The sequence below is a fragment of the Natrix helvetica genome (genome assembly GCF_964273705.1).
Source record: "Natrix helvetica genome assembly, chromosome: 6".
NCBI lineage: Eukaryota > Metazoa > Chordata > Lepidosauria > Squamata > Natricidae > Natrix > Natrix helvetica.
This window is the reverse complement of record NC_138553.1, coordinates 53717636-53738984: the sequence shown is the minus strand read 5'-3', so window position 1 is coordinate 53738984 and position 21349 is coordinate 53717636. Positions and strand designations below refer to the sequence as shown.

Here is a 21349-nt window from a genome sequence, read left to right as displayed (position 1 = left end):
GTCTTTGGGAGGAATATGAAGAGGAGGAGGCCTGGGCGCCTTCCTGTGCCCGAAAGGCCTGTTTCCTGAATGAGCCCTGACCTTTCCTGTCATGCTTCCTGAAGGTGGAAGGAAGGACCTTCCTCTTATCCTTTGTCTCAATTAGGAATTTCTCTAGGGAATCCCCAAAGAGATTCTCTCCCTTGAATGGAGCTGAAGCCAGCTTCCACTTAGCCTTCATGTCCGCCTGCCAGTGCCGAAGCCAAAGCAGGCGGCGAGAAGTGATGTTGGACGCTAGTGCCCTGGAGGCGAATTTCGCTGCATGCAGAGATGCATCAGAGGCATATTCCACAGCCGTAATGATCTTGTTAAGATCATGTCGCCAACGAGATGCTTCAGATGGGGGCTGAGATCTGAGTTGGCGCAGCCATAATAGGGATGCCCTCGTAAAGAACGAGGCAGAAGTGGAGGTTTTGATCGCCCAGGCAGCCGCCTGGTGCGTTTTGAGACAAGCCTTTTCTGCCCTCTTATCCTCTGCCTTTAACCCTTCTAATAACTCGGCCGGGAGATTAGAATTAGAGGTCAGAGAGACCACAGGGGCATCCACTTCTGGAGGCTTCAATACATCCTCCAGCCTAGGTTCTAAGGGATACAGTGATTTGTCTGCGCCACTGGGGTTGGCCAGGGTACCTGGCTGTGCCCATTGGCACTGGATAACCTCCATGAACATGTCAGGGACTGGTATCAGTTCTGGGTCAGGGGTTGTTTCGCTGAACAGCCCTGCCATGAGGTCCTGGGAAGTAGAGGGGACTTCCTTGTCCTTAGGTTTGGCACCAAGCTCAGTAGAGGCTCTGGCCTTGTGTAAGATGGACTTGAATAAGGATGGCTTAAAGAGACCAGTGAAGGAGGGCTTGTCTGGAGGCATATCCTCATCCTCCGAGAGAGCAAAGTCCTCAGCAGTCTCCTCCTCCCATGTAGACACCTCTGTGGTGATAGAAGTGCCCGGGGAATCGAGTACTCTGGTCCTCTTTTCCCCCAGGGGGCGAGCAGGCCTAGAGGCCTTGCCACCCCTGCCTTCCTGTAGCCTCATGGCTTCTACCACACCCTGGGAAATAGCCTGCGTGATGAGATCCCTCATTTCTGCTGACATAGCTGGGCCCTTGTCCTCTACAGGCCTGGATTGGTCATAGGCCTGTCCCCTGGCAGCCCTAGGAGGATCTCTCTGATCCTCTGCATGAAAACAGCATTGAAAGGAGGGGATATCCTCCCTGACTGAAGAGCTAGGAGAACCTGGGTAACCCAGAGAGGCTGCAGGGGATCCTGACATGGAATCCCTATCACAGAAGGATGGGGATCTATCCCCCATTTCCTCCCCCTGCTCTATCTCCCTCTGGATGGGTGGGGAAGGAACTGGCCCAGCCTCACTTGGTAAGGGTGCAGAGGGAACCTGGGGCCTAGCAGACTTGTCCTTTAGGGAGTCCTGCCCCTTGTCCCCTTGAATTTTGGGGGCCTTGCTCCCAGCTGAAGAGTGGGAAGCTTTCCCCCCAGCGCCCTTGTTTCCCTTTCTCCCCTGGCCTGAGGGATCTGGCCTACTGCGCTTTGCAGATGGCCCTGCCAGCTCCTCCCTTCGCTCCAAACCTTCATCAGCCATCCTTGGTTGATCTTGAGTCGAAGAGGTCGCTGCTGTGGGAAGGGCAGTGGACGCTGGCCCGACGGCTCCAGAAGCGTCTGCAGATTCAGTTGGGAGGCTGGATCAGGCACCAGGACACTCCTTGCCACTTCCCCTTAGTTGGCTGGGGAACTTCAAGCTTGCTGGAGACCCAGGCAAGCCCTCACAATCCTCTGCGGCTGTCTGCTTGAGGCAGAGAGCTCTGCTGCTTGCTGCTGCTTCCGGACAGTAAAAAAGTCTCAAAAAAATGGCCGCCGGTTCTTCTGCGCGCCAAAAGCCTCACTTAAGGGCCAGGCGCTTCCCATTGGCTGCAGCCGAAAAGCGGGCCAAAGCAGCGCTTTTCAAAATGGCCGCCGCTCTCCCGATCGGCAAAAGATGCCGTTTGGAGAAGCAAGGGCTTTTTTAAAAGGCCTCTCCTCCAAAACGACCAGGGAAACACAGGGATTGCCATCCTTCCCTGCGCTCGCCAGCAGACGCCGGACAAGCGGCCTCGCTTGTTCCCCCAGCTGCGACTAAGCAGCTGTGGAACCGATCGCTGCCTCAGCCTTGCTTTAGTAAATCCTCTTCTTGGTAAAAAATAGAAAAAAGGAAAATAAAAAGTCAAAATAATAAAACCTGGGGAAAAATCCTAATAACAACTAAATACCAACACATAAAATACTCTAAAATTACTATTGGAGAACCCAGCCTATTTGCTCAAAGCTGAGTGTTCCCCAAAACTCGTCCTATCGGGCGGACTGAGTTTTTAAAACTGAGCCAGAAGAGGCAAAGGAGGCATGGCCAGAGGGGAAGAATCTACTCAGTCCATGGGCAAACAGGCTGTGTTAACCCATCCTTGGACTCTCCAAGCAGCGCTATGGAGAACATGTATTCAGCTACTAACCCCTGACTAAAACCTTTCCTTATTGCTGAGCTCTATGATTTACCATCATAGAGATTTTTAAAAGGTAAATGCTGTTTGCCACTATTAGAAATCACTGCTATCACCTGATTTTCACCCAAGATAACAATATCTAATTTTTGCACTGTTTGAAGCTGCCTTTGGACAGTGTCATAATACATGGGAAAATACTATTTTAACAATTAAGGATGACTTATGCCTGTTTCATTCATAGACTGGAGAGAAGATGAAGGCAACATTATGGAGATATAGCAAACAAAAGCTGTTGCCAAGGTTTGTTTATGCCATAATTAGTTCCAACTGGGGAAAAGTATTTAAAAAGAACACTAGTAAATACCAAGAGAAAATTACAGCAGGAAGATATTTTGCCTAGTAACTATATGTACTCATAAGTATTGTCTCATAAATATTTTCCCACTTTTTGAGTTCATTCCCTGCTAATGAAGAAATTTGGGTGTGGGGGGGTATTTCAGGTTTACTTTATTCTTTGTCGAGGAGAGTATGCTATGAAAGATAATGTGAAAAAGTTTGGTATCAATAAACTTCTGGACTCTGGAATCTACAAGGCTGCTTTTCCACTCCATGATGTGAGTCTAATTTATAAAGAATTACCTTTTTCTTATACTGATATAAAATGTTAATCTTGTAATCTTTTTCTAAGATGTACCAAATTCACTCTGTTATGCAAGCTCAACTAAAAACCTTCACAATGTGGACACCTATGCTTTGGAAGTCAGGAGCCTTAGGAAATATATTTCCTAGAGCTGTTCACAATGGACAACAACAAAGGAATGTATAAATTTTACATACTAAATTGTATTGAAATGATTATGTCTCTGTCATGCATCTTTTTAAAAGCTGTGTTTAGGAGGGAGGAAGTGACATCCCGGCGTCTAGCAGTTGCAGGAACGGAGCTCTCCGTATCATGCTTTGGCTTCTGCTTCTTCATGGGCTTTGTTAAAAAGCCAAAAAACCCTTGGAGGGGGGTTGAAGCTAAGGAAGAGCATCCTGTGAGGTTCCAGGGGAGATCGCAACACTCCTGCAGAGCCCCAGGGCATTTTTCTTCTATGCCATATCAAGAGAAGAGACAGCCTAAGATGGCTGTCACAAGGCTGGAGGCAGTTTAACACCCAAGCACAGTGCTGGAGCAGTGTTTGGAACTGGGTGAGAAGAATCCTTTGTATTTCAAAGTGTAACCCCAAAAGAATATTCAGGAAAGAGAGACTCATAATTACTTTTAAAGTGGCGGCGACTAAGCTATTTTTGAGTAAAATCTTAAAACTTTGAAATGGAAGAGAAAAGAATTAAAGGAAGAAAATAAAAGACTTGCTAATGTTGCAGAAAATGACAAGCTTTAGACTTCTCAGGATACAGGAAGCGTTTATTTGGCAGCCAGGTTCAGAAAGCTAGCACATGGCTAACATTGCAAATTCTGATCAACCTTCATTATCGAAGCATGCATTCTTATACATTCTCAAAGACAGCGTAACACGGAAACACTTAACTCATTTCTTATTGGTTACCTTGAGGAAAAAGCCTTATAAGTAGATAGAGTCTTACTTCTCCTTTTGTCTTGGGTCATGGGTACTGACTACCTGCCTGTATGCGAACTTTAATTGAACCTTGTGGTTTTGGACTTTTGACATAGGGATGTTTGCTGGAACATGTTGTGATTGAAGGCTGATGATATTTCCCTGTCCCTTTAAGCAAGCTTCTAACTGTCCCTTTTATGCCACGTCTTCATTCTTATATTTTAATCCATATTTTATTCTACTTTATCCCCCCCTTCTAGACTCTATTAATACCCACAATTGAGTCTAGCTTTTAGATTAACAATATAAGCATGCAGAATACAGAATAGCAAAAAAGCAATGATACAAGAATACACATCTTAGGGCTTATCTACCAAAATCACTTTCTCTACTTCTAAGAGTGCAATTTGAATATAGGAGCTAGTATCTGAAACTTCATCTTCCTTGAGGGTATGTGGGATTAGGCTTTCCATTAACTCCTTTTCAGCCTGTATTTCTTTTACAGACCTCATAACAAGTTGTTTCACCATGTCAGGGAGAAGGCAGGGGTTATATACAGTTTGAGGAATGGCAATATCAGCTTTGGGCAATCCACAAAACCAAATCTTATTTGCTAAACATATCACCCACAATCCAAAAACTCCTATTATACTGAAAAGAATCCATTCCCATGGTTCCTCAAACATAAGTGTCATCAGAAAATTTGCATTCCTCTTTGTCACAGTCAATGATTTTAGTCTCAGCACCTGTCTTCCTCTGGAGGGGACAATTCCTGAGGGATGAATATGCAATACAACAAATAAGTACATTCACTAAAGCGAGAGTGCAGTTATGACTATGAATACTTGGCTTGCCATTTCCGGACAGGTGCTCAAACTTTCTAATACATCTTATATCTAATAAATGGAACGTTATCTCCCTCCTCCAAATCTTCAGCTGTATGTCGAAAAGTCAGCTTCCAGGGGGTGACTTTAGTAGGGCCTCTTCTGCCCCGTATATTCTGCCCGTTGCCGGTAGGGCAGTTTTTAGGGGGCGTTTCTTTAAGCATATCACTAGAGGACGAGCTTCATCCTGGTCTGCCTCCCAATACTCACCAGCAGCTGGCTTAACTCGAGTCCAGTGAATCCAGAACTTGGATTCCAACACTTTAACTGCAAGTGGAGAACATGTGACCATGTCAACTTCTAAAGCATTGCCATGACTATTATCAGGCTGGCATGGAAGGGGAAATTCCATGCATGCCTTCGGCCGGAGTCGGATCTCATTGCTACAGCCTAGTTGGAGAATATGAGTTATGACGCAGGACAGAAGGGAAGGGATACAGGGGTAAAGTTCAAATGCAATTAAGCGAAAGTAGTTTTGGCTCCACAGGAGTCCACGCCAGAATGTTGATCCTAATATATGATTGGATTTCTTTTGAACTTTGTCTTGAGGCTCATAAATTAATTAGGTCATCTTCTGGGAACTTCACAGAGAGCCAAAACTGACTTTAAAAAAAAAATCTGGGTTTCCTGAAGCCTGGACTCTCCAAGCACTCCCCCAATGTTTGGGCTGCTTGGAGGGAAAATCAGGCAACAGGAGATTGATTGCAGCTGGAGGTATGCAGCGATGCCTTTCTCAGAAGCAGAAGCAAGAGAAGATAAGTACTGGTCGAAATTCCCTTGCCCTAGTCCCCAGATACAGGGAAGGGTCACAAGCAAGCTGACAAGGGTGGACTGAAGGTGGGACTGGAAACAAGTCAGGCTCCCAAAGCCCCAGATGGAATCCCGAGGGAGTGCAAAAGAGCAACAGAGGGAGGATTTTTACCGAGCCACCCTTCATGATGAGGGGCCATCATGCTGCCCAAAAGAGAGGGGATGGACATTTAATCCTGTTGAAGGGAGGAGATGCAGACTGGAGACCAGCCCCCCTCCCCCTCCCAATAGAAGAAGGAGCCCAAAACGGTAACCAGTGCCTCTCCCATACAGCAGGCAGGCTGCCAGGAGCAGGCAACCCCCTCCCTCTCTCCGAACTAGGGGTGAAGAAGATGACCAGCCATATTAGGTGCAAGCATATCAAGGCCGACAGGAGGCTGGAGGATTAGGGCTGAATGACCCACCCCAATTCAGGAGAAAGTATGATGGAGACTCAGACCAGCTAGCCCTATTCCTTGATTCAGCTGATATCCACCTAGAACGCTATGGGCACCTCTACCCATCCCCCAAAGCCATGGTAAATACCATCGCACAGAGTCTAGAGGGAGAAACAAGGGAATGGGTAGCCGCCCTCCACAAGAGGAGAGCCCCCCCAACTGTAAGACATAGATGACTTCCTGCAACTGCTAGAGGCCAGATTTGAGGAGATGGAGGAGGACCCATATGCAGAACAGGAACTCAGCAACCGAAAGCAGAGGGGCCGCCCCATCAAAGAGCACATCAGTGAATTTAGGAGGGTCATAGGAAGGCTACCCCCTTTACCAGAACGGCTGCTGGTGCTGGTAACTGCATACTGCGACATCCCAAATCAACTCTCTGAGTGGTTCTGAGGAGCAAGAAAAGTCGACAGTGGGCTGCGCACCAATGACATGACAAAGCAACCGGACATACAAGAGAGAGGTCAACCCAACCTGAAACCACCCAGCCGATGGGGGACCACAGCACCACAGCAGGCTCTGAGACCAGCCCTCCTACGAAGTCCTCTGAAATACTACAGATGCGGGAATGGGCCACATGGCAGCTGCATGCCCAACCCCAGCCCCAAAACCAAGGCCAGACCCACTGCCCAGGGCACAACCAGAACAAGGGCCCAAACGGACCACCAACACATCCAGGAAAGCCCTCCAGGCTGCAAAGGCCTCTTCACCCTCAGGAAAAAGTGGTGGAACCCCAGGCAATGACAACCAGCTGCCCAAATCATATGACAGCGAGGACGAGGGAGAAAATGACCCAATGGTGAGTGAATCAATTCACCCTTTCCTTTTTCCAATACGCCTCACAGCCACAAAAACAGGAAATCAGGGGGATTTTCGAGCCCTAATAGACTCAGGCTGCACAAGGTGCTTGATCAACCTAACCACAGTCCTGAAATTGGGAATCAGAGCTAAAAGACTGGCCCACCCAATCTGGTTCAAGCCGGTCGATGGGTCCCTAATGGGAGGAGCCTATGCCACCCACCTGACTGAACCAGTGAGGCTAGAGCTAGAGGATCACTGGGAAGTAATTTGATTCATAATAGCCCCCAAAATGACAGACGCATTCATACTGGGACTTTCCTGGCTAGACAAGTGGGGACCAACTATCTGGTGGCAAGGGGGTACCTGCAGACTTAGGATATCAAGGGGCCCCCAACCCCTCCCAAACCAACAAGCAGAAGCACCACCCACGCTGGAAACCCCCCAAGAGAGCCCACAAGAACAACTGGCAACCACATCTGACAAAACCCAGAGGCCAAACTGATTCCGATAGAATATCAGGACCTTACAGAAGTATTCAGCGGGGCCAAGTGCGATGTTCTGCCTCCCCACATGGAGACAGACTGTGCCATCAAAATCATCCCCGGGGCAAAACTACCCAAGCCCAAACTGTACACCATGATGCCCCGGGAAATGCAAGAGATTCGCAAATACATAGACAAAAACCTAGCAAGGGGGTTCATTGAGCCAGCCAAGCCACGGGTCGTGGCACCAGTCCTCTTCAAAGAAAAAAAAGATGGAACCATGAGATTGTATGTGGACTTTCGAAGGATAAATGGGGTGTGCGTACACAACCTATACCAGCGATGGCGAACCTTTTTTGGCTCGCGTGCTACAAGTGGGAGGAGCGCAGGGGGGTCGTGTGTGGGCGTGCCGCACCCATAATGCAATGCGCGACCCCCCAGTGTGCATGCGCACACAACGCCCCCCCTTTTACATGTTTTTTCGCCCTCCCCAGGCTCCAGAGGCTTTATAGGAGCCTGGGGAGGGCGAAAAGAGCCTCCCCCGCCCCCTGGAGGCCCTCCAGAGGCTTCAGGGACCGTCCAGAGGCTTCCCTGAAGCCTTCGGAGCGCTCAAAAGGATCCTCCGAGCAAACTGGAAGTGACTTCCGGTTTGCTCGGAGGGTGGTTTTAAGCGTTCCGAAGGCATCAGGGAAGCCTCCGGATGGTCCCTGAAGCCTCCGGAGGCCCTCTTGGAGGGCGGGGAGGCTCTTTTCGCCCTCCCCAGGCTCCTATAAAGCCTCTGGAGACTGGGGAGGGTGGAAAATGGCTTTTAAAAAGGTGAACTCAGCTGGCCAGCGCGCGCATGCACGCTGGCCAGCTGACAGGGCAGCGCCTCGTGTGCCCTGACAAATGGCTCCGCGTGCCACCTGTGGCATGCGTGCCATAGGTTCGCCATCACTGACCTATACCCCCTCCCCTTCATGAATGTCACTGCGTTAATTGGTTTGCTAGCTGCGCTGAAAATTTACTGCACAGGTCACAGTTCTTATCTGCAAATGATTTAGTGTGCATGCTCCTTCACATTCCTTCTTAACTTTCTCTTCTGATCTTCTGTTCGCCTGCTGAAGGACACAGGGACATAGCTTTGCCAAGATGTAATTAATTCAGTTAGCAAGTTTTGTATTTTTATTTTCTTTTATATTAAAAATGTTTTTATTAGATCTTGCTTTGGGTTTATTTTCGCTTATTTCAAAAGTATGCTACAAGGGATGCCAAGATTCACACCTCCTTAATTCAGGGCAGAATTCACACCCTAACAAATGGTAGTAGAGGATGGTTGATTTATGGCTTTTTCCTTCTTAGTTACTTCCAAAAGATAAGCGTAATAGGCTAATTAGACAGGATGATTTATAATGACTGAGGAATGTTTAGATCACTCCTAACATGCCGAAGAAAAAGAAAACAGGAGCACATTCCGATGGCTCCCTCCCCTCTGATGGAGAAGGGAAAAGCATTTTACGCTGGCTTCCAAGCTTTCAAACGCCAATATCTTCAGCAACTGGGCTGGATGAAAAACCAGCTATGGGAGAATGATCTCAACAAAATGGGACTGCTCCGGGAGATGCCAATCTACAACCGAGGTTAGTAGAGTATCTTTCAGATTATGCATGCTCCCGAAATCTTAGAGATTTTGAAACGCTGGGTGCAAGGCCAAAGCTCTCGCGGCCGCAGGAATTTCACTCCCATACCCAAGGAAAAGTGTATGATTCTCTCCATACCTCTGAGCAAGATATGGAAAGTTATCGTAATCAAATAGAATTCTTTGAAAATGAGCTGTTTCAAGCAAAAAGGGCTTATTCCATGCTCAAGTCAGAGAATAGGAATTCCCATACTTTTCAAATTTCTGCAAACGCCATTTTGCCTTATTGTCCAAAACCTAAGATACACTCCCTGGAGGATATTGTGTCAGGCAAATCAGAACAGAGAGATGTGCACACGTCACAATTGCCACCTGATCTTCTTTGTTCTCCAATTCCATATGCCATGCAGGCAGAAATGTTACAGCCAAAAGATGTAACCACAGCACCATCTCCTGGCAGAAATAATTTACTATAGAGAGCAGATTACTCATATATTCAGGCAGCAATGCAACAAATGTCTCCAAAGGCCCAATTTTCAGAAACCTCCTGATGGTGCACGTGCTTTCTCAGATGGAACACAACAATACTTAATGCAGCAAAGGCTGATACCTGCCACCCAAGCAAGCCTTGTTAATTTTGCTGCCCAAACACCAGCTCCAGCTACAACACAACAGCCACAGGTTAGGTTACAGCAACCACAGGTGCAACAGCAGCAAGCTTTTCAAATGCACATCCTTCACCAAGCATTCTTTGCTCCTCCATTGACGAGTGCGTCAAAGATGTCAGGGCAAAATTATAAAGCCTGGGTCAGTGAGATTTCAATTTTGCTTCACAGAGAAGGTACCCATTGTATGGTGTTTAATCCTCCTGCCCAACCATGGACTCCTGCAATAAGAGACTTAGACACTAAGGCTTACACAACATTATTAATGTCCATGGAAACTGAACTGCAGGTTATTTTTTCGCCTAATGCAACACCCCAACAAAATTTGGGCCCATCTGGAAGATTGCTACAGGCTTGTTTCAATCGAATCTTCATGTTTGCCCATGTCTGAGTTCCATGGTTCGAAGTTAAAACCTGGTGAACAAATTGGTGGACATTTGACCAAACTGAAAGGAATGAGAAAAGAATTGAGAGAAAGAGGCCATTTTATTGATGATGTTCAAATGATCAGCATTATCATTAACTCATTGAATTATGAATGGAAAGATTTGCCATTGCAAAGATTAACCATGTGCCTATTGCTCAACGAACAGTCAATAATGTTCGCAGACTTTTAATTGAAGAAGGATCACTTATGTTAGCCACACCGCATTTACGAGGGCCACCAGCGTCGAGACCTCCAGCTAGACGTCCCTTCCGAGGAAGTGTCTACACTCCAAGGATGCCAAGATGCTACATCTGTAACCGTATGGGACATGACACCCGGGATTGTCCCCAACGAGTTCCAGCTCCCGTCACATACCAGCCCAGAGGAACAGACTCCAGAGGCAGAGATAGAGGCAGAAAACAAGGTCGTCATGTTCCAGGGCATGATCCGCAAGCTCCACTCACCACATTGGCCTTAACCAACGATCCACAACCTCATCCAGAGTACGACAGACATCTTTTGTGGACTTTGGACAGTGGCGCAGCTTTGCACGTCACTTACAGAAAGGAACTTTTCACAGAGATGCACGAGCCTGAACCTGATCTACAGGAACTGTATTCCTTCTCCAACCACCCTTTTAAGGTCATGGGAAAAGGAACTGTTTACGTTGAAGAGCTCGATACATTCATCCCTGATGTTTATTACATACATTCAGCAACCAGTAATTTGCTTAGTCAGGGTCATTTGTCTAGAGTGTTAAAGTTCCAGGTTCACCACCTCGAGAAAGCAAGTTACATAGTTAAAGATGGAGATATTGTTGCTGAAACCATGCTAATTGGTGGTGTTTATTACTTAAAGCCAAAGCCTAAACCGCAAGCACATGAAAGTATACAAACTCCAAAAAGGAAGAGCACAGGCCCAGAGAGAGTTGCTTCAGAGAGAGATCCTGTTGCTACTCCAAAGGCTCCTAAAGCCAACAAACAGAAAATAAGGAAACAGGTTGCTCAGAGCAAGCCTGAGGTTCCTCATGAAACTGTTAATGTTGAAAATTCACTAACTGGTAAACCTTTGCATTCCAGGTGTATCCACAAGTGGCATAGAAGATTGGGGCACAGCAGTTTCCGTGTTCTTAGAAAAATGCCGGAGTTCGCAAAAGGTTTGGATCTAAAGGGGTGTAAGGTTTTTTTTGGATTGTGCAGTTTGCAGGAAAGCTAAATCCAAAGCAGTTGCTGTTCCCAAACACGCTACACGCCTGACAACACGCATTTTTGATTTGGTACATACTGACATAGTGGATCCTTTTCCACCAACAATTGGTGATAGAAAGTATTTTCTAACAATTGTTGATAATCATTCTAGATATGGATTTGTATATCCTATGAAAGAGAAATCTGAGACTTTTCAGATCTTTAAAGACTTTGCAGCATTTGTTTCTACCCAATATCAAGTTCGCATTGCCAGAATCCAGAGTGACCGTGGTGCAGAATTCATGTCTCAGCATTTCCAGGACTGGATGCATAAGAATGGAATTCTTCATCAGACATCCGCTCCCTACACACCAGCTCATAACGGAGTCGCAGAAAGGAGACAAGGGGTTCTACAAACCATGATGCGTTGTCTCCTAGAAGATGCCAATCTCAGTAACATATACTGGGGTGAAGCTATCAAATATGCAAATTACATTGTCAACCGTACTTGGAGCAGTGTAATAAATCAAACTCCTTTCTTCATGATGTATGGCTACAAGCCAGATCTCAAGAACCTCCACATTTTTGGTTCATACGCTATGGTGAACATTCCCTTAGCTCAAAGAAGAAAAGGAGGTCCAGCAGCAAAGAGACTGAGATTTATGGGTATTGATGAAAATTCAAAATGGAGCAAATTTATTGACCCTAAACATGTAATTGTGATTTCACAATCTGCTAATTTTGAGGAAGACATTGACTGGTCCAGGATTCATTCCAATGATCCTGGAGTTTATTTTCCTAGAGATGATGTTGCAGATGCCACGCAGCCTGATGACCAAGATTCACAGGCAGATATTCCTTCTACCAGTTCTTCACAACCTGATGCTCCATCTTCTCAAGCCACAGATGCTGATGCTAGCGACGAATGTGAGGACAAGGATGAAGAAGAAGAATGGACTGTTGTTCCGAGACATTCCAAGAGGGTCATAAAAGGAATCCCTCCACAATGATATTCGTGGCAACTGACAAAAACACCCTTGCCTTTGATTTGCAATGTTACACTTCCTCCTGATACATTCACACAAATCAAGCAGCTTCCTGATTCATAGCACAATAAATGGTATGAAGCAATGTAGGATGAAATGGACAGTTTAAAGAAACTTAATGTATTTACACCTGCCAAACCTCCAGCAAACAAAATGTCATTGGCACTCGATGGGTCTATAGAATCAAGAAGAAACCGAATGGTGAGTCATTGTACAAAGCCAGACTTGTAGCTCAGGGTTTCGCTCAATGTTATCCTGAGGACTACACAAACACTTACTCACCAACAGTCAGAACTGAGAGTTTAAAAATTGCTTTAACCACTGCAACTATTCTTGGTTTAGAAGTTTTCCAGTTTGATGTGGACACGGCTTATCTACATGCAGACCTAGATGAAGAGATCTATGTGAGAGGACCTCCAGGATTCTGACAGCAAGAAGGGGATACCTGGTTCCTGAACAAAAGTCTTTATGGTCTGAAACAGTCAGGTTTAATGTGGTACTTATGTCTTACTGACAAACTAAATTCAATGGGCTTTATTAAGTCCGAAACTGATGAATGCGTGTTCACAAAAAGATCTAACAATGCTTATGAGATAATTCTTGTTTATGTTGATGATATTGTTTATATTGGTCCAGTGAGATTTTTGCTAAAAGTTTGCAGAGATTCTTCACATTGAAATCTTTAGGTCACATTAGCACATTAGCACGGGGTGCTGGTCGGAAAGCCGGAAGACCGCTTCGTTGTGTGGATGGAGTTGAGGAGAGGAGAAGAGAGGAGAGCTAAACGAAGCGGCTGGTGGAGGGGGAGCTGAGTGAACCACATCAGAGCAAAGACAACTGGAATGGAAAGCTTGAAATCTAAGGTTGTGGAATTTAACATGTTTAACATCTAACATGTCTAACATCTAACAATAGCCCCTGCGAAGATGAGCAGCAGGGGTCCCAAGAAGGCAAGTGTCCATCTTTTCCTGGGCCTGGTCATGGAGGAGAGACACCAGGGGGATAGGTGGACAGTTGCTGAAGGTGTGACCTTTTCCTTCCTGCCTTTATCGAGTACTGATTCTCTTGCCACAGCTTCAAACCTCATTAATCTATTTTACCATCGACTAGCCCACTAACTTACCCTTTCCATCTAGGGTTAGGACAATATCTACGACAAACCAGGATACATCTTCAGCATCTGTAACTAACTAACTTTGCCCCTATGATTTTTTTTTCTATATGATCTTTATGTACACGAAGTCGGATTTACTGCAGCTGCGGGAGTCCCCTCTCTCGCAGGTCTGGCCTCCAGCCCTCTCGAGGGCCCACCTTGAGGACGGGTTCATTAACCCAGAGAGGTGGAGGAAGCGCACGTTAAGGGGTTTTTTAATTAAATGTTTTTTAAAAGTTGTAAGGGGTTATAAGGATGGGGGGGGGAGGGGTTGTAGGGATGGGGGGGGGAACTGGTTAGGAGGGATGGAAGAGCCAGGCACTTAGGTGTGGTCGAAAGAGGAGGGGGCGGAGTGGGGGAGGAGAGGGAAGATAGCATTCCTATGCAGGGCACCTTAATACCAACGGTCGTAGGGAGGGGCAGGTGCGAGGACAGTTTAAGAGCACGTAGTCGGTTGGGAGACCGGGGTTTTTGGTCATTCCCGGTCGTTTGTACCAATCCCTGCATACTAGGTGGTCAGGATCTACAGACCCAAGGCCTGAGACTGCTGTTATGCAATGCGAGGTCCGTTGCTAATAAGGCCCCCCTCATCCACGATCTAATTTTGGAGGGGGACCCGGACCTCGCCGGAATAACCGAGACCTGGTTGGGCCACGAGGGAGGTCTACCCCTTGTGGAAATGTGCCCTCCAGGTTATCGAGCATTTCACCAGCCTCGGGCCCAGGGAAGGGGCGGTGGGGTAGCAGTGATTATCCGGGAAGACTTAGAGCCGAGAGAGTTCACTGTGCCGCAGACATCCGGGTGTGAGTCCCTCGTCGTGAGATGGGGCCCAGGGAGGCAGTTGGGCCTGCTGATAGTATACCTGGCTCCTCGCTATACTTCAGCGGCCCTGCCCGAACTCCTTGAGCTGATCTCATCGGTGGCGGTCGAGACCCCAAAACTTTTAGTGATGGGGGATTTTAATCTGCCGTCGATGGGAGAAGCGTCTGAGGGGGTTCGGGAGTTCATGGCTTCCATGACAGCCATGGACCTGACCCAGTTAATTCAGGGCCCTACTCACGAGGGAGGCCACACCCTGGACCTTGTTTTTGTCTCCGGCCAGTGGACGAGTGATCTGGGAATAGGGGATCTAGACATTATTCCCCTGTCATGGTCGGATCACTCACTTCTCCGGCTGGACTTCCCTGGTGCTACCCCCCGCCGCGAGGAGGCGGAACTGGAAGGTATTAGATGGTTCCGCCCCAAGCGCCTGATGGAACCGGATAGGTTCCAGACGGAACTTGGGCCACCTCCTGTGGACCTGACCCGCCCCCGAGTAGAGGACCTGGTAGTCGCATGGAATAGTGCGGCTACCGGGGCCCTAGACCGGGTGGCGCCTTTGCGGCCTCTCCTGCGGCGAAGAACCACCCTGGCACCTTGGTTTACCGAGGAGCTAAGGGTGATGAAACGCCACAAGAGACGCCTAGAGAGTCGTTGGAGATCCTCCCGTTCCGAATTTGACCGAGCACAGGCACGAGCATATTTGAAGACGTACCTTGTGGCACTAAGAGCGGCCAAACGTCAACATTGCGCTGCTCTTATTGCGTCTGCAGATAACCGCCCTGCCGCCCTGTTTCGGGTGACCCGTTCCCTCTTGTTCGAGAGACCACGGGAAGCCCCTTTACAGGGTAGAGCAGAGGAGTTTGGGAATTATCTACAGGACAAAGTCGCTCAAATCCGGATGGGATGGACCCCTTTCAGTGGTTCAGTAGAGACGCCCGTTGCGAGTCTTGAGGGACCGCTTTGGGAGGAGTTTGACTCGGTTGCCATCGAGGATTTGGACAGGTTGCGTGGACGTCTGCGACCCACCACATGTTTATTGGACCCGTGTCCCTCCTGGCTTGTACTGGCATCCTGGGAGGTCACGCGTGACTGGCTCCTGGGCCTGGTGAACGCCTCGCTGGGTGAGGGGTCTCTACCGGCCGCCTTGAAAGAGGCGGTGGTGAGGCCCCTGCTCAAGAAGCCTTCCCTGGACCCAACGGACCTAGTCAATTATCGTCCAGTCTCCAACCTTCCTTTTTTAGCGAAGGTTGTAGAGAGTGTGGTAGCACAGCAGTTCCCACGTCACCTGGAGGAAAATGATTATCTAGACCCGCGCCAGTCCGGCTTCCGACCCGGGCACAGCACGGAGACGGCCTTGGTCGCATTGGTTGATGATCTCTGGAGGGCCAGAGATAGGGGTTGTTCCTCTATCCTGGTCCTATTAGATCTCTCGGCGGCGTTCGATACCATCGACCATGGTATCCTGTTGCACCGGCTAGAGGGGCTGGGAGTCAGGGGCACCGTTTTACGGTGGTTTGGCTCCTACCTCTCTGGTCGGACGCAACGTGTGTTGACAGGGGAGCAGAGTTCGACCCGGAGGCCACTCACATGTGGAGTGCCACAGGGATCGGTGCTCTCGCCTCTCCTGTTCAACACATATATGAAACCGCTGGGCGAGATCATCCGTGGTTTCGGAGTGGGATATCATCTGTATGCTGATGATACTCAGCTATACATTTCCACTCCGAACCACCCCAATGAGGCCGTCGAAATGATGTCCCGGTGTCTGGAAGCCGTACGGGTCTGGATGGATGGCAACCGACTAAAACTCAACCCTTCCAAGACGGAGTGGCTGTGGCTTCCGGCCTCCCGGTTCAACCAGGTGTTTCCATCTCTGGCCATCGGGGGCGTCCAACTAGCCCCCATGGAACAGGTGCGCAATTTGGGCGTCCTCCTGGATACCCGGCTGTCCATGGATAACCATGTAACAGCCGTGGCAAGGGGGGCGTTCCATCAGGTTCGCCTGATGCGCCAATTGCGCCCCTTATTGGACCGGGATGCCCTACGCACAGTCACCCATGCGCTAGTGACGTCTCGCCTGGATTACTGCAATGCTCTCTACATGGGGCTTCCCTTGAGATGCACTCGGAGACTACAATTGGTCCAGAACGCGGCCGCGCGGGTGATTATGGGGAGGACTAGATACTCCCCTGTAACACCTCTCCTGCGCGAGCTGCACTGGCTGCCTGTGGTCTACCGAGTGCGTTTCAAGGTTTTGATTATGATCTTTAAAGCGCTCCATGGCACAGGGCCTAGTTATATGCAGGATCGCATCCTGCCCCACACATCCCTACGACCAATTCGCTCACACAGAGAGGGACTTCTCCGGGTGCCGTCCGCCAAACAGTGCCGGGGGGCGACACCCAGGAGCAGAGCCTTCTCTGTGATGGGCCCAGCCCTATGGAATGACCTCCCCCGTGACATCAGGATGATTTCCGATCTCCGCTCCTTCCGTGTACAGCTGAAGACCCACCTCTTTCAATTATCCGGCCTGGCTCAATCGCAATCGTAATTTTCCCATTCCTCCAAACTGTTTTTTAAATTGTTCTTAAATATTAATTTTATTGGGTTTTTACAATTGGGGTATTTTAAAGCAGATTTTTAACTGTCTATTGATGTACTTTGCTTCCTCCTCCGTGTATGTATGTGTGTTGTGTATGTATGTACGTTTGGTGTTGTTATATATGTTTCATGTTATATGCTCCATTGTACGCCGCCCCGAGTCCTACTTGGAAAGGGAGCGGCTAATAAATCTAAATTTATTATTATTATTATTATTATTATTTAGGTGTTCAGATTGAAAAAAATACAGAAGGGGTTTAGTCTTTCACAAGAGGAGAAAATTGACCACATTTTGCATCATTGCAACATGAAAGATGCTAACACAACAAAGATACCCATGCAAACAGATTTTCACAACTTAACACATGAACCACGTCCTGAATTCGAGGACCAAACACTATTTCCTTCAGTCATTGGGTCACTGTTGTGCATTAGTAGTTGGACCAGACCCAACATTGCACTTAGTGTTAATCTCTTATCACGACACGTAGGTAAGGCAAAACAATTTCATTGGACATGCATTAAGAAGTTATTGAAATACCTGAAACACACTAAACACATGAAGTTATTGCTAGAACCAACACATACTGATTATGCAGAATTATGTTGTTATGCAGATTCTGATTGGGGAAGTGATAAGAAATCATGCAAAAGTACTTCAGGTTACATGATGTTCCTGAATGGTTGTCCTGTTTACTGGCAAGTGAGAAAACAGTATTTTGTTTCTTGTTCATCTACTGAAGCTGAATATGCTTGTGTTTCAAATGCATGTAATTCTCTAACATGGTTTGATACTTTGATCGCAGATATCTGGACACGTCAGATTCGACCAATCACAGTGATGGAAGATAATGAATTGGTGGTTTATATTTCTGAGTCATATTTCACAGGTTCTAGGTCCAGACACATTGACATTCGTTATCAAAACACAAAGCAATTAGCTAAACAAGATTTTGTTAAATTGCAATAAAACCGCTTCCAGCAGCTCAACATGAGTATCTGCGAAAGAGGATTTGCCTTATTTGATGATTTGATGACATCAGCTCAACTAGCAAAAGAAGGGGTGTCACTGTGTTAATTGGTTTGCTAGCTGCGCTGAAAATTTACTGCGCAGGTCACAGTTCTTATCTGCAAATGATTTAGTGCGCATGCTCCTTCACATTCCTTCTTAACTTTCTCTTCTGATCTTCTGTTCACCTGCCGAAGGAGGCAGGCACATAGCTTTGCCAAGATGTAATTAATTCAGTTAGCAAGTTTTGTATTTTTATTTTCTTTTATATTAAAAATGTTTTTTATTACATCTTGCTTCGGGTTTATTTTTGCTTATTTCAAAAGTATGCTACATGGGATGCCAAGATTCACACCTGGGATAAGCTGGGATCCCCCTCGCACCCGCAGACAGCTACAAAGCTTCCTAGGGTTTGCAAACTTCTACAGGCAATTCATCCCCTCCTTTGCGAAGATTGCCAAACTCCTGACAGACCTCCTGAAGACAGGAAGCCCAAGAACGAATCCTCATCCAGGACAACACCTACCATGGGACCTAACCTGCCAAGAGGTATTCGAGACACTAAAAGAAATGTTTGCAAAGGAGCCAGTGCTGAAGCATCCTGACCCCGAGAAACCTTTCTTGATCCAGGCAGACGCCAGCGATGTGGCAGTGGGAGCGGTGCTACTCCAAAGAAACAACCAAGGAAACTTACAACCCAATGCCTACACCTCCCGCAAGCTCACAGACACAGAGACGATGGGCCGCATGGGAAAAGGAGGCTTTCACAGTGAGATGGGCACTGCTAACCTGGAGACACCTGTTGGATGGGAGCCAGAAACCGTTCGAAGTCTGGACCAACCAGAAAAATCTGGAGGTGCTTAGGACCCCACGAAACTATCACCCAAACAAGTCCGATGGGCTCAATACTTCAACCGTTTTGATTTTGCCTTAAAGCACATTCCAGGCGGGAGGAACTTTCTAGTTGATGCCCTCTCCCACATGCCTCAGTACAAATGCAAACGGGAGCACGTAGTAGTCACCATCATTCCCTCTACTCAAACAGCTGCCCAAGTAACCCCCAGGCGGCAACGCCGTGACCGGCAAGAGCAACCCGCAAGCGAGCTAACCACGAGACTCAAAACTGAATTGCTAGCAGACCCCAATAATTTTGCAGCTGAATGTACTAGGTTTCCAATCTGGTTCCTTCAGTAACCATGTCCAGTCTGGATCCTTTGCATGATCCTTCTGCAAAAGCGTATTTATGGTTACCTTCACCAGCCTTCTTTTCTCTGGGGTTAATAAAATTTCCATCAGACTTTGTATGTCAGGCCAAGCAGACTAGTGAGTTCAGAAAAATGGATGCAAAAAGGACATGCATCTCATCTGGATTTTCTCTATAAGCAGGAATATGATTTTTCCAATTATATAAATCAGCCATTGAGAATGGAGCATATATCCACACCTTACATAGCTCCCCCTCAGCTTCTGGCAATAAATTTCCCTTAGGGGCAATTTGAGTTTTTATCTCAACTGCTCCCTTGGACCAGGTTTGTGGTCCACTTGATCTGTCCCTTCGATAACCTTTTTGGTTTTCTTCCTCCTGGCCCCACCAAATGGGACCATTTGTTCTTTCTTTTTTTTCAACATGCATTGGAGGGGCGTTTGAGGAACGCTCCCCCCTCCCCATGTTCAATTTCTAACACACTGTCACCGACCTGGGGTGCCGGAGTATGGGATGGGATGCTACCCCGGGCTCAGGGGGGGTAATCAGGCCCCCTCTTCCACTCCTAACCGAGTGGGTCTACAATTCTTTTGATACTTGCCTGCAGGCGTCTTCTTTCTCAGCTGGCATAATTTTTATTAACTTGTCCTGATCCTGGTCATATTCTTAGATCGGTGGTGTCCTCCGGATGCCCAAGAGAGGTCGTCAGCCCCCTTCCACAGAAAGATCTCCATGATGCCTGAAGACAAGCGAGACGGCCTCGATGGGGCACCGGTCGGTCCGTTCCGTCCTCAGCGAAATATCGCTCTAAGTCCTGCCCACGGTCGCCAGAATTGTTGCAGAATATGACAGGCTTTAGACTTCTCAGTGTCAGGGTATAAATTCAGCCCTGTATTTAATGAGGGATGAACCGTGGCTTCTCCTTGAAGTATACTTGATAATTAAGCAAAATAAACCTGAGATATATTCTAAGAAACACATTTTATTATAAAGAAAATGAAAACAAAAACTTACCAGCTAATGATTACATTTTGGCAGAGTTCCTGCCTACCACCTTGGCAGGCGAATAAAAGACAAAGAAGTGAAATAATAATGATAAAGAAATGTGGAAGAATGTATGGACATGGGCAGTGAGTTTAATGATAAGAGTCAGATCAGTCTACCGTATGTCTTAGAGTCTAAACACAGCTGGCAAACAAAAAACGCAGTGACACCCCTTCTTTTGCCAGTTGAGCGGACATCGAGTACATCATCAAATAAGGCACACCTTCTTACGCAGATGCTCGTGTTGAGCTGCTGGAAGCGGTTTGTTGAGCATGTCAGCAATTTGATCATGTGTAGATACATATTGCAATTTAACAAAACCGTGTTTAACTAATTGCTTTATGTTTTGATAATGGATGCCAATGTGTCTGGTCCTAGAACCTGTGAAATATGACTCAGAAATATAAACCACTGATTCATTATCTTCCATCACAGTTATTTGTTGACTCCGACATGTCCAGATATCTGTGATCAAAGCATCAAACCATGTTAGAGAATTACATGCATCTGAAACACAAGCATATTCAGCTTCAGTAGATGAACAAGAAACAAAATTCTGTTTTCTCACTTGCCAGTAAACAGGACATCCATTGAGGAACATCATATAACCTGAAGTACTTTTACGTGATTTCTTATCACTTGCCCAATCAGAATCTGCATAACAACATAATTCTGCATAATCAGTATGTGTTGGTTCTAACAATAACTTCATATGTTTAGTGTGTTTTAGGTATTTCAATAACTTCTTAATGCATGTCCAATGAAACTGTTTTGCCTTACCTACGTGTCGAGATGAGATTAACACTAAGTGCAATGTGGGGTCTGGTCCAACTACTAATGTAGTGACCCAATGACTGAATGATAAAGTATTTGCTCCTCGAACTCAGGACTTGGTTCATGTGTTAAGTTGTGAAAATCTTTTTGCATTGGGTGTCTTTGTTGTGTTAGCATCCTTCATATTGCAATGATGCAAAATGTGTTCAATTTTATCCTCTTGTGAAAGACTGAACCCCTTCTGTGTTTTGTCAATCTGAACACCTAAGTAAGTGCTAATGTGACCTAAAGATTTCAATGTGAA

The 21349-nt window shown here is 46.9% G+C and overlaps 1 protein-coding gene and 1 long non-coding RNA gene across 2 annotated transcripts in view; one reads left to right on the top strand and one right to left on the bottom strand.

Moving 5' to 3' along the window:
• Positions 1–21349, bottom strand: part of LOC309394792 — a 482407-nt gene that overhangs the window by 142839 nt on the left and 318219 nt on the right. The gene's annotated exons all lie outside the window — the stretch shown is intronic.
• ANO6 (anoctamin 6) overlaps positions 1–21349 on the top strand; it is a 285876-nt gene that overhangs the window by 154070 nt on the left and 110457 nt on the right. Inside the window, exon 6 of the mRNA XM_081958403.1 lies at positions 3023–3136. Within this exon, the coding sequence (XP_081814529.1) occupies positions 3023–3136 (114 nt within the window). The remainder of the gene's footprint in view (positions 1–3022; positions 3137–21349) is intronic.